The sequence below is a fragment of the Haliotis asinina genome, chromosome 12 (assembly GCF_037392515.1).
Source record: "Haliotis asinina isolate JCU_RB_2024 chromosome 12, JCU_Hal_asi_v2, whole genome shotgun sequence".
In the NCBI taxonomy this organism is placed as follows: Eukaryota; Metazoa; Mollusca; class Gastropoda; order Lepetellida; family Haliotidae; genus Haliotis; species Haliotis asinina.
The window spans coordinates 38701883-38726824 of NC_090291.1; the positions used below are offsets into that span (position 1 = coordinate 38701883).

A 24942-nucleotide genomic window follows, 5' to 3' on the forward strand; every position below is an offset into this window, starting at 1 on the left:
ACTTGTTCCGAAACTTAATCTTCAGTTGTTTAAAAAGGTAAAAAGATGTGTATCCATTGTGAGAAACTCATCGTTCTCGGTTTGTCTCCTAACAACCCAAAGACTCCGGTACCAGCATGCCACGTAAGTTATGCTGGTTGATATATCTCTGTGTCGATATTGTATGACACACTCAATAACAATACCGCCCGTAAATAATCTGGACCAGACAGGCACCGAAGGATCAACACCGTTGAAGGGAGATGACACTTTACCTATGCCATAACAGCGAGCCGACCGTTACATCCTTTCAGTCGCTAATAACGACCAGCATAAGGCGCGGTTGAGAAACTTTAATCCGGAATCCTCAAGTGACTGATGGACATGAAGAAGACTGTTTGTTGTTCCTGTCATTACATTCTTTATATAACAGGAGCTTCTTTCACAATCAAACATTTTTTAACATTGCACTGAGGTTACCTTAGTGACTTACGATCACTTTAGTGCTTTGGGAATAAAGTGAGTGAGTGAGTTTGGTTTAACGCCATATTCCAGTATTATCGGGGCGAGGAACACCAGAAATGGGCTTCACGCATGGTATCCAGTTGAAACATTATTACCTCTAAACTACCACAACGCTTTGCTTTGTGCAAAGGTTCTGGCTGGTGAAAGCGATATTGCTGACTACTGGTCAGGACAGTGAAAGTTATGGATTATTTTATTATATTTGTCAGGTTTACAGTAACTATGGATCCTTCAGATAAGTCTGACATCGGGTCATGATGATGAACTCCGTGAATCCAACCGGTGTTTAATTTTACTGCTGGTCTAGGCTGTGAAGCCCACTGATCCTTGAGTCAGGTCTGAGATTGTCTAAATTATGTAGCCTGAGGATTCATTACTGATAGTTCTGAACAATGCCAGTATAATGATTACAAAGGAAGGGGGTGTTATCGTTGTTAATCCTCCATTCAGAAATATTGGAGCTATATCAATATATATACTATAAGCAACTGTATGTAGATCAGAAAGAAACCCCGACTATCCATGCTATGTAGGATTATGATCACTGACGCATTGCCAGCCAATAATTTCGAGTAAGCCTAACATGTTACCAAGCTATCTAGATAGCATGGACGGCTTTCCAAACTTTTATAAAAAATGATGTGTAAGTTGCGTTTTTTCGAATAATGGTAGATATGTCCCTGGATCAATCTAAATCCTTGAGTGACTGCGTCTCAAAGGGATGCAACTCTGCACAACAAACTGCAGCGGTACGTGAACAAACACAAAGACATGTGGTATGAAACCATAACAGTTTATTAATCATAGTAGCTGACTGAACAGGTGCATAATATCTGCATATTCATGACACACTACCTACTTGTATATACACTGTACATGGCCTATGTAAGAAGGCAAATCAACAATGCTCCAAATCCCTTGTGCTAAAACAGAAACTGAGAAATTTCAAAACAAACTGATATGAATAACAAACCAATGTTGATACAAATACTTTCTCAAAATCCATTTCATGACAAGGTTAACCTCATAAACACAAAATAGAAGAACCACCATGCATCACTTACAAAAATAACTTGGTATATTTTCCTAACACTTAAAAAATAATTTTGAGTCAGTGAGGATGGACTTACAGTGGTTCAAAGGATATTCAGACCATGAGTGAGTGAGTTTTGGTTTTATGCCACGTTAAAAAATATTCCACCTGAAATGGGTTTTACATCATTGTACCTACACGGGGAATCAAACCCCGGTCTTCTGCATGATGAGCTAGCTACCTCTAGGCTACCCTAAAGGCTCTCAGGCATATGACACAGCAATACATGGGAACAGGTGTACCATACCTGGAGTGTTTTGGACATAACACTAGTTCATCCTACTTTGTACTGCGTAAGTGTTTGAAGAAAGTAGTGGACAGGTTACAAATCCCGACATTTAAATGTATCTTCTAGAAAAGGTTCCTCGTTTCTGGTCACACATTACTCAATAACTGTCCTGGCCTCAAAGTCCAATGAATCATATCAATGACATTCCCCTTTTGAAACTTGATGCTCACTTTTATCAGCATTACAAAAATCAAGGTGTATACATGTAATTTATCCAAAGGAGAACACACACAGGATTCATTCTGCACAGCTATCTTGCTGTCTCAAGATCAGACACAGATACCCCTTATGAGGCATAAATTTAGGAAGAAGAATGATTTGATTTAACAATGCTTCAAACAAAAATTTCAATGATATCAACTCATATTTGTTTCATAATAGAGTAAAGTCTACAGTATTGTAGGGTAGCCTATGTCTGGTGTTCCCGGCTGTGATACTGCTGGAAAATCAATAAAAGCAATGTAAATCCCATCTCACTCACACTCATAATGTGGTGATACTACCTAAAGCCTTTGCCACTCTGGTGAAACCACGTTTGGGTATGAGGCTTACAACCAAACTGCAAATTGAACTCTGTGATCATATGTTTGCATCACACCTAAGACACAAGTCTGTGAACTTGGAATATCTCAGATGAATTATCACATACCATAATCATAAAATCATAATCATAAAAGTCTGTTTCTACAAGACATCAAACATTTTGCAGCATGGAACAAAGGACTGGTAACAAATATATCTTTACAGAGTGTAGATTACATAACAACATGGTCTTATACAAGTCAAACATATATACATATATACAATGTGTGCTTGTTGATTATGCGGCACTCAGCAATATTCCAGCTAAATGATAGTAGCCTGTATGAGTCTAGGCTAAACAATCCAGTGATTGGTGTTGTGAGCAATGTTCCACGCGGTAGGGTATGCAATCAACCAAGTCACTGAGTCACCCAATCAGTTTGGTCATGTCTTGAAACCTGCCTATTTTGACTCCTAATCCCCAACTGGTAGAAGCACAATGAAATAAGTAATAATAATAATAATAAGTAGCCATAAACAGAAATATCAGGATGAGTTCTTCATGATGGATGATTTCATCTGAACATTTATTTACAGCAAAGATGAAGCTACAACAATAAAGATACATGAGAGCACTTCCTTCTGAAACGTCATCTTTAAGAGAGCAGACGACATCCACTACCTGTCCGGAACAAGCTACTTAAAATCATTTATTTTTCACAGAAATGTAATGGTCATGAAATCATAGGCTCGTAATCAAGAATTATAACAAATCATACATCATGCAAGGGTTAAATCAAGAGACAAGAGTGGGCCTTCACTGTAAAAATGGTGACATTAGAAGTATACTGACAGCCTAAGGTTAATGGACGTAACGCACATTACATACTTCTCAGAAGAAGTTAGGGATCATTTTTCAAAATGGTCCAAGTGCTTCAAGAAATATGAACACTTTCAGTTTCAAAGCATAAAAATTTGTCATATATGATAGATGACTTTCAACAATTGGTGATCTTGACTGGTTTCTTCTCGCTGAATGGTGTAAGTATGGAACACTGACGAATAAGTTTTCAGCAATATGTTTACTAACATGCGACTGACTGATGGTTACAATGCAACTTAAAGATGTCATAAATGCTCAATACATGTATTTGTTATGTTTTTGCATACTAAAGCAAAACAAAACAAAAGGAAAAGATTATTGTTTAAAAGTCAACGTACAACTGATTTCATTATATTGTGAATACACTAATAAATGCCTTTAAAACTCCCAAAACATCCCATGGCTATTTGTCAGTAACATAGAGCACATCTAGAACCCGACCAGCTGTGAATGCTTACAAAGTCTGGATAATTTACAGGCTCATTTCCTGACTCAAATATGACAAATTTATAAAATATACATCATCTCAATCAGTTGTTCTTCTCCTCTTTGACTTTCACATTTGTCAAAAATAGATCAGGATCTATCTGGGGGGTGTGGAGTTCAGGATATGATTCTGGCAAGGAATTCTCAACGAGGCTGTTGTCAATGTTGTCATCCATGTCCTCCAGACCAGTCAGAGTGAGGCCAGTTTCACCAAGGTCGAACAGTGGCAGATTGGACAGGTCTTCCTGAGGTTCATACTGGATCAGTTCATTACCTGAAATTCACACAACCTGACTTAGATTGTTTGATTTTTCACAAAGTAAAATATACTTCACATCAAATATTTATGTTCTGGATGCATATGCTTGGAAAGTAAGTGAGTAAGAAACAAACAATCTTGTAATTGACACATATTTCTTTCTTTGTTGGTCGAATTGCTGACATGACTGATAATCAAAAATATCTTCAACAGGAAACATCACATCAAGTTGTCAACTAATGAGATGAAATAAACAAGGTTAGGTCTCTATTCACAGATTCATTTATTATGTTCAGGATGGTATTTTGTTTGTAATTCAAGACTAAATGTCACCACCAGGAAGTTCATCATTGCTGAGTTATTCTTGGAAACACATTTCATTACAATAGATCTGAAACAATCCTACATCTCTGAACCCATATGACTGCAGATATGTCCTCACTAGGTGATTACAGAGGGAAATATGAAGTTTAAATATGGTGGATTCCAGGTAAAAAGGTAAGGGGACATAACTGCTGCTTCTCATCAGGGTACCACCAAAGGCAATCATCTGCCTTGAGTTTTCTGTCTGTAACACACCACGTAGTGGAGAAGGAAACCCAGAGGGGATGCTTACTCCAATAACTATACATTTTCATTACAATACATTTGAAAGAAGAAGACAAAAAGTCATCAATATCCCCCACAAGAGCAAATTACTCTTCATGGACCTGTCTAAGAGTAATGACTAGAGTAGTCAATGTTTGGCATGAATATCCAAGAGTGGAAGGAGAGCATTGTAAGGATTTAAAGTTCTGCTTCAGAAAAGAACACTACCACCAATTTCAGTCACAGTCAAACTTATTGTCATGGAAACCACAAAAAATAAAATTCACCCATTGGTGTAATCCCCAAAAGGCACATCTAGGGCTTATGATGAGCATATCGAACATGTGTACCAAGTTTGATAAAGGTAGCATTTATAGTTTAGGAGATCTGCTAGAGACAAGATGACACCCCCATATTCAGTCATAGTCACAGCCTTAGTCTTGTCTCCATGGAAGCTACAAAAAATAAAATACACATCTGTCTAATAGTCAAAAGTCAAAGACATAGTCAAAGTCACTTCTCCATGGAAACCGCAAAATATACAAAATCGCCAATATCCCCTTCAGTGGCAAGATACTCTTCTTGAATATGTCTACAAGTTATGATTAAATCAATTGCTCTGGCATGTATATAGCGAAGTGGAAGAAGAGTACTGAAGGCTCTTTAAGTTCTACTCCAGAAAGAAGCAATACCACCAACTTCAATTGAATCTAACCTTGTTGCCATGGAAATGCCAAAAATATTTAATTCAGAATTCTGAAACTACCAAAAGGCACCAGTACACCACCATACCTATCTATGTGCTGTTTGTGGTGAAGAAATAGTAAAAGGTTTTAAAGTTCTGCCCCAGAAGAGAGCACTAACACCATTTTGAGTCCAAGTTAAACTTGTTCCCATGGAAATGCCAAACATTATTGATTCAGAATTCCAAAACTACCAAAAGGCACCAGTACACACTTACCTATGTGCCAAGTTTAGTGAACAAATATTGAATGCTTTTAATGAGCATTGACGGACAGGCATATGGACACTAGGATGGAACTCCATTTCAATACCCTCCCCTCCAAAACTGGAAAATAACCTTATACCTGTGAACCCATTTGTCACTCACCCAAGATTGTACCACTGTTTCCAGACTTGCTGCCATCCTGATTTGTTGTCAGTGTCTGAAAAGTATCATCAATAGACATAACAACATCTTGTTTTAGTCAGATGTTTAATACCGCACTCAAGAGTATCCCAGTCATCGGTCAATCAAATCTCGATCAGGCAATTCACAGTACGTAACTACACCAAATAACATAAGAAATGGAATTTTCAAGAAAAAAAAGAGGTCTCATAAAAACATTCATGTTTATGTCTTCTGTTTAAATACTTGACAAAAAGTAAGAGTTGCATTTCTTTTGTTGTTCAGTATATAATCAAATACATTCAGAAAATCAGTGATCATGACTACCCGATCCTGTTAGTTACATTACATCTTCTGACAAGCAATCATGGATCATCAATAAACAAAGTTTTCCCCAAAAAGCAAATAACAGAGTCTAGCTTTCTGTAGGTCGTACAATATTAAGTGTGACATTTAACAATGAACAAATAAGTATGGAAGCCACCTTTCCCATCCTCCTGGGGCATCCTTGATATCTCCAGGGTATACCTACAGGGCATCTACAGCCCGATAATTTAATTACCTCCTTTGGCTGGCTTTTTATCCATTCAGGTGTCTATGCTGGGAAGCTGAGAGTACTACTCAAAACCAACTTTCGCTTCATAAACTAATATACTAGTATCTAACTGATTAAACTTATACCCTGTACATGTCTGGACATGATTGAGAAGTTGGTTGATGATCTGGTGTATAGCCAACAGTATTCAATGTAAATAGTGCAAGGTACTTACTGTATCTGAAGCCTTAGACAGCGGCGATTCTGGACTGAACAACTGAAATAATGAAATCTTGTTAGTTGACTCAAACCTAATTCTTTCATTTCAAAAACCTTTTACATACAAATTCTTTGCACATGAATCTGTGGTATTTTGGGAGTTATCAAAACAGTGTCTTTGTGTTTACCTCTCCACTAACCACAATAAAATTAACCTTTGACATGCTCCTGTTTCCTGACACTCAGATAATAGAATGGAATACCTATGTTGCCTTACTGCACTAAATGATGTCACTGATCTGGGTTTTTTAGAACGGATTAATATAGTGGTCTTGGAAGTTCTCAATGCAGACATATTTTTTTCTCAGTATCACTTTTACTACATGACACTGTGAAGACAGGATAAAGGTTGTACCCTAGTCTGTTTCACAGTCCCTGAACCACATTTATTCCCTACTGTCAAGCTGTCTCTGCAATGTTAAAGTCTCAAAGAAGCAAGTCTAGATTTCCTCAGGTTCAGTCTGAATCTCTGGTCTCCCTGGGGCTCCTTTTCAACTTGTATGGGTTTGTTTGTTACTATCAAAATTATATATATTCAGAGACTAAGCATTAGTCTATCAAATGCACTATTATCATTTGAGCTTACTAGACCAAATGAAAGTTTACTAGACTCTACCTCTGGGCAAGTGGTTTACGGAATGTAATGCTGTGTGACGACGTATTGACTTACATACAATGTCACAGTTTTGATTATATTTGACATCAAACTATGTAGTTAACAAATACTATCCATGCAAAACAGCATTGCTGACTTTCAGAAAGAAAACATGAACACTGATTAACAAGTGTATTCTTTGAAGTAAAAGGACAAAATTATTAAGATTATTTTTAGACACTGACAGAAAACTTGGGATGTGGTGATGAATTATCGACTGTAACTGTCCTATAATAATAGCTTAAAAAACCTTCACAAGCAATTTTCATGACTGCCAACAATGATATGAGCAGCCTGCATGTGATGGGAGAAAGTAACATGACAACTCAAACTTACCCCCAACAAAACGTTGGAGTCAAGACTGTACTGTCCTCCAGACAACAAATCCTTCAACTCATTGATGTCAGTCTGCAGGATGTCCAGCTGTTCAGTCATATCATTCCTGCAACACAGCAGCAGCAACATCAGGTCAATGCACAAATGGGTTCACATTATGAGGAATTTGTCATCAGTGAGGTTTTTTTTGGTTTTATCTAGCTTGCAGTTGCAGCAATATTACAGCACTATAACAGAGGGGACATCAGAATGAGCTTCAGGCAATATGCCCTTGTGGGAAATCAAACTCACCCGATGCTCTATCCACAAGGCTAGCCCACCAACTTTGTCGTCAATCAATAAGTATTTTAAAAGTCACATGCAACAAAATACACAACTTTGCAGATTCTGATACCTTTCGGTATGAACATACCAAAACAAATCATCAAAAAAGCCAATTCAACCTATAAAGTTGAAAAAAAATGATGTAAAAAAGCCCACAAACTCAAGGGTTTAAACAATTCACTAATTTACCCCCCAGCACTAGGGGAAAAAGTGGTTTCAACAGCTATGCTGTGCTCATAACGCATGCGCAGTGAATAGGTTCGTGGAGCTTGAAACAGTATGCCTGCCCAGAGTATGGTGATAAGCAGAACTATGTCATAGAGAAAACTTAATGTCTGGTGTACTGACATCTATATGTCTGCCTGCCTGTTTGCTACTAACAACATGCAATGCACAACTTCAATCATTGACCACATGTAATTTGAAATTAACACCTATCTGGCTTATAAGCCATAAACAAAAAGCCGGCTAAGAGTATTGGAAAACGAACCAGTGGCCAATGAAAAGGTTTCGTTACACTTGAGCACACACCCACCAGCTCCAACTGGGTTCGGTATTGAGACTGCTTTGTTTCGAGGAAGGTGAACCCAAGTACAAAATATTGCACTGTTCATTTGCAATTAAACACTTATAATTTTGTTTAGTTGTTTCTTTTTAAATTAGCAATGCATTTAATATATCATGAATAAGTGATAACTGTGTTTAAATAATGTTTGATTTTTTGGATGCATGTAACCTTTAAGTTTTTTAACAATCTTATTTATCTGAGATTTCCCCAATCAAATTAATTCAAAGGCTCTACAAACTGGGTGGAGAAAGTTACTTTGTTAAATACTAGAATTTTTGTCAAGTGACTTATTTCAATTCCATGCAAAAATGTATAGTAAGCATTAAGTCTCTTAATTAGTCTTGAGATGTACAAGTCACCTCTACAGTCACCATATTCAGTTATACTTTAACAACATGAATATTGCAACTGAACCGCAATAAAAAAACATCACTCCCTTTTTGAAATTGGTAAATCGGTTTAATTCAAACGCATGAAAATAACATAATAATCGTTGGAAAGATGTTTGATCATCAATACTTAAAGACAAATTTCAGACAATTACAAGTCAGAATGACAATAGGTGGCATGACAGTGTGATCCAAACGTCTATGGCCTCCTTGAACCTTGACAACAGCATTGCATCTACTCCACATCGAGTGGATGAGATGGTTGGCCATAGAAACTTGTGCCCAGACTCAGTGATACGTCTAAGAGAGTTCAGCTGCAGATGTCCATGATGTTTCTTTTGCAGTTCAGTATAGTTATTCCTTTCTTTTCACATCCCACACATTAGGAGAAAATCTGGCTTCTTATAACAAGCATGGATTGCTGAAGACCAATTCTCAGCCAAAACTACATGGGACACTTTTTCATGAAAAAAAAAAATTCTGAACAAACATTTCATCTCGTTGGAAGGTTACATTTATCATGGAAATGGTTTCAAACAACTGGCAAGACACGTACTTGTCTGCTGGGTCAGTGGAGATGATGGACGTTGATGTGATGGGCGCTGATGTCACCTGCAAGCCCATCGCGCCAGTTATAGTGGTAGGAACATTCTCTGCTGGAATAGGCGAGGTTGTAGAGGTGGGTGGTGCTATTACAGGGCTGGCAATGTTTGGCACGATGCTGACAGGGACCACATCATTGAGAAGTGCATCCTATATAGAACAAAATATTCTGATGAGTTTCTCTCACTTAGAACTCAACACTTCAACACCTTTGTAATACTACCAATGTAGCATCTACCTTATACACTTAAGGAAGAATAATGTTAACACCCATGTTTTAAACTACACACAAATGTGCCTCCAGTACCCTCTAATCTAGAGAAAGGCTGCAGAAAAAAGGACATTCACTACATCCTGACTGATGCAAAAAATTATTAACTGTACCCACAAAACATCTATGACTTTTCTAAGTGCTTGCTTGTTTCTTTCAAAGCAGCTGTCAAGCATCATATCATCCACCACAGGGGTTCAAAAATCACATCGCCCGATGCCCGGGACAAGTCAGTTTTCATTCTGGGCAATGAAATAATGGTATCTTACTTGTCCGTAGACTGCTAGATAATTTCCACTTTTGGTTCCAAACTGCAAATAATCCTGGATTTAATTTCAATTTTCATATCTGCTCATAATTTAGCTATCAAAGTTTGCAAAAATAATAATAAAGTAGAGGTATTGGAGAATAAAATTATCACTCTTCTCTAATTAGTCCTGTAAACATTAACATCAAACATTGTGTCATAAAATCAGGGCAAGTGGAAAATTAGTCAGGACAAGTCGCTTTCTTGAAGTCACTTGCCCTGTGGCAAGTGGCTTTCAACATATCTTTGAGCCCCTGCACCAGTCCATGTGATCAGTGATTCATTCCAATCTCTAGTGAAATTATCAAAATGTAAGTTCTCTAAACTGATACCTCTCAGGATCCTGTTATTGCCTGTAAGGATCTTTTAAGCTAATTAGGGGTCCCCATGTTTGTAAATCAAGGTAAAAACCTGTAACACCTTCTAATTCAGACATTATAGATACAATAATCGTCTATAATCAATAATTTGGGTAGTTGCATGCAGGTGAGATAGTATGGACAGTCACTTAGAGAAGATACAGCAAGTGCTTACAAGTTACACATGAAACAGCATGGATAGTTACTTACAGGTGAGATTTCATCAACATCAGTGACTTCAGGACCGAGATTGGGCAGTGAATCCGTTACTTCATGGATGATTGGACCTGAAGCCTGGGGCTGAGTGAAATCAATTTCACTGGTTGACGGCTGCAATTTGAACAGCACCACACATGATTATGCAATCTGACTCATTTACCCATAGTGACATCAATAAAAGAACCACACGTGGAAAGACTTTTACCAGTAAACTGCTCAGCTGCAATACTTCAAGATTATTGAGAAATCTCACTCAAAGACACAGATGAAAAGCTTTTCTTTCTCTGAGCAAAACTTTAAGCAGAAATTCAGATACTTCAAAGATTATCAAGAAATCTCACTAAAAGACTCGGATGAAAAGCTCTCCTTTCTCTGAGCAAAACTTTAAGCAGAAATTCAGAAATGAACAATTATTTCATGATGGCCAAGCATATGCAGTTTGAAAAGCTTTGCACCAACATGTGAATGATTGGTGTTCTCATAGGCCATCTTGGGTACACATTACGTCTCGGACTGTTCATGCAAGACTTGTAAATACCTCCAGGTAGGCTCGCAATCACTGCCGTAATACAGGAAGTCAAGTCTATTTATAGCTTGCTCATTGAGCAGTCGTTTTGTTTGTGTGCAATTAGTGGCTTGCAGCATAATAACACTTTTAGTGTGGGTACATATTTTATTTAGACCCATGTTTAATTACCTGGGTCCTTATTCTTGAAATGTTAGTGGCCCTAAGAAGTCTTAACTTTCATCGTAGCCAATGCGTTAAGAATGGGCTTAAGAAATTCGTAGGGCTATGAACGTTTCGAGAATAGCTAGCCAGTTTAAATATGCAAGCATTGATTACGGTTTTCAAAATGTTGTATGCTGTGAAAATGTGGTTCTAAAAACAATGAATACTCCTGAGAATATAACATGATTGAAACAAGCAATTTGATTGGCTGGTCAGACTGAACAAAATGCCTGTTTCCTGCAGATGTGGTTGCTTCCAAAAAAACATTTTGTGTTTGCAAAAGGCTCAATTTTCATCAAATTCACGAACAAGGTTGGAAATGGATAGCTCGATTGATATTTGTCACATCTACCCTTACATGTATAACCGTTCTATTCTGATTTCCACATCAAATTCAACACACAGAACTTGAGTTCAATGTTTCTCTATTTTCGCATGCACAAATAAGTGATGTACATATTGTTTAGCTGTAAAAATAGTGATCCAAATTCATATTTGTTGTCAAATACTCTATGGCTTTCCATATCTGTTTGTCAAAGTGTTTTCCGATCCATTTCTAAGAAGAATTGGTGATGTATCAATAACTGATTGACAGAAGATATCAATAATCGATCATGGTTCTAGTGGTCAGTTAACAACACTATTAAATATCCCTGAAAGTCATATCATCAGCAAAGAAAATAATTAACAGACTAGTCATTCCAGAGAAGGGGAAAACATGTTTAAAGCCTGATGAGATGAGAAAATGATTTCCCTGAGCACAGTGGACTATTCCAGCTACTTTGTATTCTGTATTCTAGCTATTTCACAGTATAATTCTGACTTGTGTTTTCTCTGATGGGCATTTGAGTTATAAAGGTGATGAAGAAAGATGGTAATTTCTGGATACACAACTTCTTTATTCTGTTAAAGGCGATGTTTCAACCTAGATTCTAATGTCACCTGCTTGAAAACATTAGAATCTATGTAGAAGTGTCACCTTTCACATAATAAAGAAGCTGTATATCCATAAAATTATCATCATTCTTCACTCATCTGCAGGAGTTAAAAAATCACATCGCCCGATGCCCTGCACAAGTCAGTTTTCATTCTGGGCAATGAAATATTGGTATCTTACTTGTCCATAAACTGCTAGATAATTTCCACTGATGGTTTGAAATAGCAAGTAATCTTGGATTCAATTTCATATCTACTCAAAATGAAGCTATTAAAGTTCGCAATAATTATAAAGTAGAGGTAGTAGAGAGTGAAATTATCACTCTTCGATAAATAGTCCAGTAAACATTAAGATCACAGCTTGTGTCATAAATTCAGGGCACACATTGTGTCATAAAATCAGGGGTAGTGGATAATTAGTCAGGACAAGTTACTTTCTTGAAGTCACTTGCCCCGAGTCAAGTGGCTTTTCAACTATTTTTGACCCCCTGATCTGCTGTACATTTCCTCTATATGCAGGCCCGTTACACATACCGACTGAACAGTGTAGGATTTGGATGTCTCTTCAATTGATAACTGTCGACTAAGCTTGGGCTGCTTGGCACTGATCTGACTGGCGTTGTTCAACATAAGTGGCATTACTCTCTTCCTTGAGTTGGTGGGAATTCCTCGGTTCCCACGTACCAGAGTCACCAGAAACTGTATCAGCTGGCAAAAAAAAAAAAAAAAATTATCATTTTGAAACAACTGTTTTAATTTAAAAACAAAACCAAATTTTTCTTAATTATAGTTTAAAAATGAAAAAAAAATCAAGTAAAATATGCAAAAACATTAAAATGAACACAACATAATCAATTCGTTGGTCACATGTTTACCAAAAGTGCAAATACACTCAAAACAAGATAATTAAATAATAATTATTTACATGTCACAACTGTTCATAGCTGACTAAATACATCAATCTGCATATGCTTTTCAGTTATTGATGTCCTATTTTGGGTGCAGCTGCATGAGAAATGTGTCTTTTTGTTAGTTGTTAGAAAGGGCTGCAGCGGGAGGGACAGTGGTAGTGAGATGTGTTGACATGTATACAAGAACTTACTGACTTAAGTTATTTATTTTACTACTACCAGTCTTCAGTAACAGCTCTTCATGTCCATCGAGTAGTTTTAACATAATTACCTTGTTGACAATCTGTTGCTGTTTGAGATGCTTCTGTCTCAGATTGGCCACCTCCCTCCATAATGCCTCATTTTCTCTAAAACAAGAAAAGGAACACATGTGACTATGGTTTTGCATCACTTCTAGCCACATTCTAGCAATATCTAGGGAGGGACACCAGAAATGAGCTTCACACCTTGTACCCATCGAACCTGGGTCTTCAGTGGGATGAGCAAGTGTTAAGAAATTTCTCTGGATGCTCTTTCATCTAGACTACGGATAACACTATTGTCAGAATGTAGTAACAAAAGAATAAAATATTTAATCTCTGTCTACCTCTTGAGGGTGTCCATCTTGGCTGTGATAGTCTCCTGCTTGCCCCGAAGATTGCGGACATCAGCCAGCACCTTGGATACATCCTCTTGTTTCAACTTGATCGACTCGACCTTCACTCCAGGTGACACCTAGGGCAACACAAACAAATGATGAGAGGGATATAATATATGACCTTTAATGGTAATTGATATGAAACACATGCATTGTTTCAGATGTTAAGTACCCATGATCACGAGTGAGTGAGTGAGTGAGTTTACAATGCTTTAGTTTTTTCAGCATTCCAGCAATATTGTGTTTGGAGACACCAGAAATGGGTTTCACACATTATACCAATGTGGGGAAACCAGGGTCTTCGGCGTGACGAGCCAAGACTTTAGCCACTAGGCCACACCAAAATAGATAATAACTGTCATCAGATAATCATGACCATATTAACATGCCATAAGACTTTTACACATGTGATCAGGATGTTTTAAAGAAGCATGCATAACAGTAAAACATCTCACAATAAGGGTTATATCTATGAAAGAGAATAGTGTTCCAATGAAACACTATAAAGAAAGAGTATAAATAAACAGTTTGGAGAATATCTCTAACAAATCCAAATGATGAAAATACCTTGCATCAAACATAAGTGAAAATATTACAAGTATTTCAACTGAAAATGGCGTGGAATTCCCATGATTCCTATAAGTGAATCCCTGCCTCGAGACTGGGGAACCCACCTTTCTCTTGATGTGCTCCAGCAGCTCCTCATGACCTTGCTGGAAGTACACATGGTGGAACTCAAGGTCATCTTTCTCCACCTTCAGGGAACCCTGGTCCACGCTCATAACCTTTCGGAAACCATCTGAATATAACATAAATCTCATGATAAATTCCAGATCATGTCAGTAGTTACATACATACATATTTAAGCCCATTCGTTTAATTTGGATTCAGTTCTTGGGTGTTTTAGAGTGACGTTTCTTTCCAAATGCAGAGACTTTAATGCTCAATATACTCTCTGTAAAGTCATTGTCTTAAACATGTCAGTCCTCTCATAATAGTTTGTGTTTTGCATTAGACTGTCTTATTCACATTTACTGATAATTTTCAATGTCAAATTTATAGAAAAGTTTCCTTATTAAAGATTTTTAAAAAATCCTGATTCTTTTCATTTTCATCAAAATAATGTGTTTAAAATTGAAGTCCTGGGCTTAAATATGGTTTATTTATCACTAGAACAGTGATTTTCCGTATTTAAGCCCAAGGCATAAATACATGATTTCCTGGTAATCAGTTATTATCAATCATGTTATCATCAGTGATAATCATGTCATTGAAGATCAGGGATAGAATTAGTCTTCAGTAACTCATACTTGTCAAAAGAGTCGACTAACAGTAATGAGTGGTCAGTCTCACTGACTTGGTTGACAGTGATACATGTCATCGTATCCCAATTGGCTGTAACAATGTGTATGCCGTTGATCATTGGATTGCCTGGTCAAGACTCAATTTTTTACAGACTGTCACTATCTAGCTGGAATAATGCAACAACAAAAAAACACACCAGTGTTACTGGTTCTAAAAACTGATTGCACAATAAAGCCATAAACACAGTCCATGACAAAGTTCTTGATTGAAAAACTGCTTGAGACTGAAATGCTAAAAGCTAGTCAACAAATGGTGAAAATTTCACCACAGTGTCATCAGAAGATGACATATCCCCCCCGGTCCCCACATATTTGAAAGGACAAATCATCTGACAGTTACTTGATGTTTTCTCAGATTAAGTTGGAATCATTTCCATGGAAGTCATGAAAAATATAAATGCCATATATCTGTAAACAGCAAAAGGCACCACTTCAAGATCTGTCTCATATATCTGCCCAAAATCTGTTGAAAGATATCAACTGGTTTTTCAAGTTGCTAAAAAATGCTAAAAAATTGTAAATAGCAAAAGGCACCACTCCCTGGTCTGCCTCAAATATCTGAAATGTTTTGCTGTAAGATCTTGTTCCAGAAACGAAGCACATCTCTCCATTTTGAGACTAAGTGAACCTGTAAATAGCAAAAGTCACCACTTTGGGGTCTGCCACACATATCTACCAAGTTTTGCAGAAAAATATCAAATTTGGTCTAAAAATATTGAACGGTTTCTGAGTTATGCTCCGGAAACAAAATAATTACGGACAGACGGAAGGACGGACACACAGATGAGGAGTCGACTATATCCCCCCGCATTACATGCCAGGGGGAATAAAAAGGATAAAGTTATACACTAATTTTATTACATGTTTTATGGATCCCCCAGTTATACTTTTTCAAGATCAAGAAAAAAAATACAAATTAATTTTCGGACATCAAAAAATACAATCCTAACCATTTCATTGGCCAAAAAAGTAAAATTACAATAAAAATGTTTTCCAGATTTTATTTTTGCCCCATATACGCTTCAAAAATGGCCAATAGTAAATACTTTTAGCATAAATAGGAATATTACTTTGTCTGGTGATTTTTATTCTTATTTTTTTCCCATTTGCCTTCAGGTTTTCTAAGGACAAAAATCCCTAAAAACAGAAAAAAAATTGGGCTGGCAAAGAGACTGCCTAAAATAAAACAAATATCAGAAATATTCATTTTCATTTCTATCATATTCAGTTTCCACAAAAAGACCAAGGCAATTCGCAATGTCTAGAATTCGAAACCAAACTGATACAAAATATGCTAATTACATGAAACATATTCAGATATATACACTAGAAACACTAAAATTTATTGATTGCTCATTTTTCATCCAAATTGTTTCTTCAAGCATTGTTGAGAAGAGCAGTTAACTCTTTCCTGATAAATCTGTATTATTTTGTCTGAGTCCAGGACAAGTTATCTTGTGCAAGTTGGAAGGTTACCTTGTTTACATGGGAGTGGTGACAGATGGATGTCTGGGTTGACAATGTTGACAGAAACAAATGAAGCATGTGCTGTAGTAGGAAGGAGTAACTACATGCAAATCACAGTCAATAAGCTGCATACTGGCTAGCGACCAGTTATCGCCATTTTTAAGCAGTTTTTAATGATTTGCTCCATTATTTCTGAATTTTTTATGTTATTCACCTAATTTGACATAAACTCGGTGATAAAACTAATGTGTTTCAAACCTTGACATATTGAATTGGAATTTTTTTAAAAATAAAGAAATTCAAAAGAACAAAACTCACCCTCACTGTGAATCTTGATGGATGCTGATATAAGCTGATGGGAATATGGAAATTTCACCCCAGGGTGGAACTTATCAAAAGTTGACATTTCGAGTAGTAGTTTTAGCAATTTTCACAATGTTTGCTTTAGTTGGGGAAAAACGAAAAGATAAAGGTGAAACTTGACAGTTATATTTTGTCAGCATTGTCTGCATGGTATCTGTCGAGTCCATAAAACGGTGATTGAAATTTGGGTCAATTCAAAGTGATTGAATGTTTGCACTATGGGTATGTTATAGCCTGTATAAATTTCGAAAGATGAATGAGCTTTTCAAAAATACCCAAATGTAACTTTCTAAAAAAACATGCTCAGAGATGAAATTTGCATCCATCATTTGACTATTTAATTCCCTCGTTTTACATTTTCATTCATGTCATCCAATAACTTTAACATCTATCAGTGACTGTAGCAAATATTCAGGGATTTGGAAAGGCAGGGGCCATGGGCCATTTTGCACATTAGAATGAAAAAGGGCCCATTAAAATTTTGAAGATTTATGACTGACACAAGGGCAGTGGCCCATTCTAAATTCAGAAAATGTCTAATATTATGTAATAATCCTGAAAATTGCCCATTATCAAAGTTCTCTTTTCCCAATGAATATTTTTTAATTATTTTCATAAATAATACTTTTAGACATGGTTTTGTGTCACATAAATAAGTGACATTCTCTCGGGTAGTCACTTGTATGCATATTGGGAGAAAACAGCTATTGTACACCTTACATCCACTTGAGAACATCCACTTGTTTTGCATGAAGGTGTACTGAAACTTACAAGACAATGTTTTTTAGATTGTATCTTGTCCCATATACACATCATAAATTGCTAAAAGTAACCTTTTAGCATCTAGAAGGAATATTACTTTGACTGGTGATTTTATTGTTATTCTTTTCCTTCCTGCTATTAGGTTTTCTGAGGACAAATATCCATGAAACAAGAAAAAATATTGGTCTGGCCTCACTATTAATTTGTTTCACCACTGCCAATAAATTATTCACTTTACAAATGTTTCTGAAGAAAACATTCACTTTTGTTTTGAAACTTGCTCCGACTGATGCCTTTTATCTTGTAAATAGCGTGTTACATCATTATCGCATAAACCCCTCATAAGAGGAAATAATTTAAAATATGACCTACTGAGGTTTTACATTCGAATCCTATGATTCTTCTAGGTTTTACACATAAGGGTACTTAGTACATTTGCCACTGAGCAAGTGACATTTAGAAAGTAACTTCTCCTGACTGATTTTCTACTCACCTTGAGTTTATGACATAACCAAGAGTCCTATACAGCAAAAACAAAATAACTCTACTTTATCATTATTGCGAAATTTATTAGCTGCATTTTGAGCAGATATAAATGAGAATCCAAGTTTATTTGTAGCCTGAAACCGTATGTGGAAATTATCTAGTAGCCCAAAGACAACTAAGATATCATTATTTCATTGCCCAAAATAAAAAATGACTTGTCCTGGGCATTGTGATTATTTAAAAATCCGATGATCAACAGTAGCACTAGCAGCATCCGTCTACCTAATTTGGAGTGAGAGAGTTGAGTTTTACGCCTCACTCAGCAATATTCCAGCTATATGGCGGCGGTCTGTAAATAATTGAGTCTGGACCAGACAATCCTGTGATCAACAACATGAGCATTGATCCACACAATTGGGAACCGATGACGTGCCAATCTTGTCAGCGAGTCTGACCACCTGATCCCATTAGTCACCTCTTACAACAAGCACAGTCGCCTTGTATGGCAAGCATGGGTTGCCGAAGGCCTATTCTACCCCGGGACCTTCACGGGTCGGCCTTGTATGGCAAGCATGGGTTGCTGAAGGCCTATTCTACTCCCCACCTTCATCATGTTCATGGGTTACACAATTTGGATATGATGACATGAGTTAGTTCATTACTGGAAGAGCTTGCAGTATAAGTCAAACACCACCTTTACTGCAATCCTGGTTCCTTTCCTGTTACCATATATCACAATATCACAATAAACAAACAAGGAAACGGATGAGATGAATTTACTAAATCTCACACTCAACAGGATATGCTGGTCTGACGAGACAAGTCAAGTCAGTCTGCATGTTGGTCTCAACTCCCACCAAACTGGGATGATCACAACAACATGACCCATGAAGAATGTCTTGATGTCTGACCTTCATTACTGGAAGAGCTTGCAGTATAAGTCAAATACCACCTTTCCTAGTGATTTCTGACGAAACATTTGGAGTTTCCAACTTCTCACAATCTTGCTGAAGCAGCATTTCAAAATAAACAGTGTCTTAGGTCCTACATACTTGTGCAGACTGCTAACAACGTTTTGATATGACACAAAACACTGTTTTAACCATGGTAACAAAAATTCAGTGATATTCATACTCAATTTTGAACACTGACAATGTAAACTCCCAAAAATTTCAGCCAGACAACTGGTCTGATGACTCTCAAATGTTACCAGACCGGTTGGAAAGTTGCCAGCCAAGAATTTTCTGAACTAAGAAAATTAATAAGATGATGAGGTAAACTGGTTAATGTTTTCAAATCTGTTTCAGACAAAGCTTTAGTCCTTATACCATGTATACTCTGGTCACAAAACAGACCATCACAGAGAGTCGGACAGGCGGGAGTTTGCAACACTGACAATATGGAACACCCATGTTAACAGAGATAAGTTGTTCCAACAATAACCATTTATCTCATGCCACTCAAATTTGGTATGTATTAGTTTGTTGTCAATAACATGCAGGATTGGCAAACTAACATGACTTGCGCTACACCCAGGCCATTCTTGTATATCTCAATTTGGAAAAGGACATCAGGGTTCAAGTAAAACAACATAACTAAAATAAATCATAAATATTCACTAATATTCGGTTCTGGAGACCACGAATAATGAACTGAATTTATGAAGGGTTACAGTTTGATTCACTGAATATGTGAGTGAATTATACCACCCGTCCTTAATAATAATACAATGACTGTCGACCACTGGACAATACAAAGATTTTCTGAAAGAGTGATAGGATATGCCTACTTCTAGTACAAATTAGTCTATTAACTTAGACACAAAATAATAGCTATTATTTGGATGTCAGTGGTATAAAAGTTATATCAACCAACGATACCAAATAGAGAAGCATTTCAAATAGCAATTCAAATACATTGATTGGGTTTTAACATAATTTATACCATGTCGGAACCTTTATGAATATATACAGAAAATAAACATTGTAATCATATTAAATATATTAATATATCATTAACGCATCAGTAATTCATGACAGCCATACTAAATGAGTTATTAAATGTTAATAAACATGGTGTATGAAAGACTATCTGTTCATTATTGTCAGTCTCCACAGTCTCTGTAAGCTATTTCCATTAATTCTCTGAGACAGGGATGTTCTTTCAAGTGCATCACAGCACACTAATAAAAATATTTAGTTCTGCCATTTGAAATTTGAGAGAACCAACAAGAACAAAATCATGTTTATCTATCGTTAAATAATTTAAACAAAATAGCTTCGCCTTCCATTTATTTGTTCCGTTTTTGAATCATAGGATTATCTTGTAAATCATATGAGAACTATACATGTTTCGGTATGCAGTTTTACCTTTGTCAAAGAACATGTCATCACACAGCCCATTCATTTCATGGACCATTTAGATAAACAAGTTATTTCTAATGGTGCCCTGGGCTGCAGGAATTTCTCGATTTACTTATCTATACTACTTTTATCCAGAAATTCGCTTATACTAGACAACACAAAAAATACTGTCAGTCATGAGATGGTAGATTATAAAAATCACTCACATCTATTTATTCTCAAGTAAAATCAAGAGGATACGTAAAGTGGATAATTGATTCGACAAATTCAAACTATACCATTACTACGCAGCATCATGATATCACCATGACAACATTCTACACAAAGCTTTGCTTGTCGGGTGTTTGGCTAGGCTGGACCCACAATCCATAATGAGGCAAAATATGATACATGTCATGAATTTTGTGCAACAAGTGCAAATAGTAGATGATGATGACAATAAATAAGCAGTAGATATATTATTTAGCTTATTCAGTGAAACATTAACAAAAAACATTCCTAGATATGCTGTGCCTATCAACATGATGAAGAGTACTGACCACCAGCCTCCTGATCTGGCTTGGACAATATACCACTCTTTTCATTTCCCTAGAAATATTCCAACTATATTAAGGTGCCAGACACCAGAAATGGGCTTCACACACTGCTCCCATCAAACCTGTGTCTTTAATGTGCCGAGCGAATACTCGAAGTTAAAACATTAGGCTATCCCACTTCCCCTCTTAAATCCAAGTAATTACACTCCTTCATATACGCATGAACATTTGATTCAAGTGACCATGAATAACAAACCGATGACGTGTCAGTGTCAACCAAGTCGGCAAGCCTGACCACCCGATCCCGTTAGTCGCCTCCTATGACGAGTATAGTCGCCTTTGATGGCAAGCATGGGTTGCTGAATGCTGCTTTTGGCAGTATTCCAGCATTATTATGGTGTTGCACCCCAGGAAATGGGCTTCACACATTGAGTAATCATAAACAAAAGTGATTAAATCCCTGAATCAACAGATGGGGGTTATATTCAATTTTGGATCCAAGCAATGCTAAAACTGCAGTGTGGTCGGTAGTTCTGAACTTCAGTCAGAAATATCTTAGGTGTATTATGACCATAGTGACAGCCTGAAAATATTTAAGCCTTGACAAACAAACCAGTGGTTGAGAGTATGAACAAAATTCCATGTTGTCAAGGCATAAAGAAAAGCAATGAATCAGAGCATATACTCCAGTTATGACAGCTCAAAATTGTTTTTTGGAATGGTGGTGTAGCATGGTTGTTTTATCGTCTGCTCGTTACACTGAAGGGCAGAGTTCCATTCCCCATATAGGCAGTATTTGCGAAGCCCATTTCTGGGCCATTATCACTCATCGTGATATTGCTGCTAAAAGCAGCTTAAAACACAATTCACTCATTCATAACAGATTTTTGGAATAATGAAATTTGTGCACTTGTTAATGGAAATTCATAAGGTTTAACTATTTCAACATGTCAAGAGCAACATTGTGAGACATATTCATATACGCAAAAGTACATGAAGTCACTCTAGTCTAATGGCTGCTAAAAGAGGAACTTACACATGTTGAGCTGTCTGATGAAGCTGGCAATATTGTTGTGTTTGAAGTATAGAGGCAGGACCTCTCGAGCAAACCGGGACTGGTCATACACATGGAAACTGGTGCCACCCTGAAAAAACATGTACAGAAATTCCTGACTCAAGTAACATAGTCAAATCTGTGCATTCATATGAATGCAACAGTTTATCAAATAAATGATCCTATCTAAGGGGGAGTGATGGAGTAGCTTAGTGGTTAAAGTGCTGGCTTGCCCCGCTGAAGACCCGGGTTTGCTTCATGTTTCACACATGGGTACAATGTGTGAAGCCTATTTCTGGTGTTCCCTACGTGATATTGATGGAATATTGCTAAAAGCCACATAAAACCTTACTTAATCACTCATTCTCATCTTAGGTAAACTGAACGAGATTTACAAATTGTCTTTGTTCTTTCTTTATGAAATATTTCACCTTTATTTGATTGAAAAAACCAAATAGTTCAGGATATAATAAATAATAAAGACACTTATATAAGTCATAATTTACAAAAGTATTATTTGCATAACAACGATAATAATCGAATAAACATTCTATTTATTTTCATTGATCATAAAGATTACCACCACCAATTAGGATTATGCTCAGAGTTCAAACGATTCAGTGTGATACATTCTAAAGCACATAAGCACAATTACAACAAGGTAATGAACACCAATGAGACCTATTTATTTATAGAGAGTGACAGTATGTAATAATATAAATATTCTCTGCAAGAAACAACGTTTTCAAACGAATAAGAATTACAATCAACGCACACACAAAAACTGAAAATGTCCAACCTCTCCTTGACTGTTGTCAACAAAGCCTGAGAGTTCTAATGGGGAGGCCTACATGAACTAATTTCTCACATGGGAACGCCATGCTGCATAGCAATAACACTAAATATAACCTATATTTAAAACATGTCTCCATCTGACACCAGTATCTTTTGACTCTTTATGCAGAAATTACTCACTATCGATAACTTGCAACTACAGCAAAAACGTTAAAGTCAATAATGGAACGATTCAAATCTGATATGTCATCGTAAACATTTATACAACATGCAGGGAACACACGGCGGTTCTCTCCCTCCGCCGCAGTCATTGCGAGTTTACGTACCTCTCCCCAACAAATCAAATCATTCCACCCTGGGTCTTCAACTAATATCCATAACTTTTTCAAAAATGCAGGAACGGTTCCAGTATCGTTACTGTCTGTAACAGAATACATCTTCCAAATTTCACTGAGCAAGGTATTTTCCCTGCATGTACTTCCAATTCGTGTGAAGCGCATGCGCGTACTATCAACCCAAAGACAAATGATATATCTGTCAGTATATTGAGTACTTCGTGTGGACAAAGTGAATCGATTACTTTTTTGTAACGCATTCATTCGTTCATTCGTTCGTTCATTCATTATTTTTCTTTATTTCACTACACATGTTGGTCAACGGCCTCTGGTAAAGACTGTCCCGTAACGCATATGTATTTAGGTGTAGATGTCACAGAGATGTTCACGAGCCTAGGTAGTTCGTTCGTTCGTTCATTCATTCATTCATTCATTCATTCATTCATTCATTCATTCATTCATTCATTCATTCATTCATTCAGAGAACGAAAATGTTGTCTTTACTTATTGAAAGTTATATCTAACCAGGGCTAAAGCGAACGGGTTGCTTTATGATGTTTGTTTGGCATTACGGTTTACAACACAATCATTGTTGGATGTGATCAAACATATACCGATTAACCAAACAGTTAGGATCAACGACAGTGTGCATGAATGAATGTCAATAATCCGATAGAATGCTTGTTGAGGGTCACCGACTTAATTCCTTTAACGCAACTGTACACGACCAGGACACAGTAATTATGGGTCTCTTAGTGTGATCTCTTCTTACGTGGTATCTTCAGGGGCAGGTATATTCGCACTATCAGATGGTATCATTTGCATCAATCTTATTCACTAATTTTTGAAGAAAACATTTTAACATGCATAGTTATATGCTATTGGGACAGGCAGGGATTGCAAGAACTGGCTTTTTTTAAACAATTAGGGTCGTATCAGAAGTGCCCAGTTACAAAATGAACGTAACGTAGATGTGGAATAAAATCCAGGCTATTGTCGTGACGAGCGAGCTATTTTACCACTGTGCCACAAATAAACCCCTTGGTATGAGGCTGGCGATACCCACTGCGCTAGCCATTGAAGACGCACCGAGTCATCTCCCTTCTCTCTTTGATCCGTCTGGTATGACGCCCTCTGGGTCGGAACAAGCACCCTTCAGCTCTCCACACGAAGACATGACCACGGGGACTGATACATGCATGCATGCATTCATCCACCCATCCATCATACACACACACACACACACACACACACACACACACACACACACACACACACACACACACACACACACACACACACACACACACACACACACACTCACACTCACACACACACACACACACACACACACACACACGCACACACACATACATACATACGTGTATATGCATACATGTACTGTAGCTGAGACACAGAGATGTGTATTAAATCAAGAAATGTTAGAATATAAATTCATACTCTGTTAGAAATTAAAACACACACTATTATAGTTGCTATATCATGGTCTATGTCAGCCAGTTGTCAGATTGACAAATGTTTCAGCTCCAGAAGATTTACACGAGTTAGATGAAAACATCGAGCACGTGTATTAACTTTATCAAA

The 24942-nt window shown here is 37.0% G+C and overlaps 1 protein-coding gene across 1 annotated transcript; it reads right to left on the bottom strand.

The window, feature by feature from the left end:
- Nucleotides 1-1278: 1278 nt before the first annotated feature.
- Nucleotides 1279-23523, bottom strand: LOC137258923 (heat shock factor protein 1-like). Its single transcript, XM_067796619.1, has 12 exons — nt 23329-23523; nt 22190-22298; nt 14487-14611; nt 13762-13889; nt 13447-13522; nt 12799-12972; nt 10590-10709; nt 9396-9592; nt 7559-7664; nt 6524-6565; nt 5736-5790; nt 1279-4051 (listed from the first exon to the last, which is right to left on the bottom strand). The coding sequence occupies exons 1-12, from the start codon at nt 23500-23502 to the stop codon at nt 3822-3824; spliced, it is 1536 nt and encodes a 511-aa protein (XP_067652720.1). The 5' UTR covers nt 23503-23523; the 3' UTR covers nt 1279-3821.
- Nucleotides 23524-24942: the final 1419 nt, after the last annotated feature.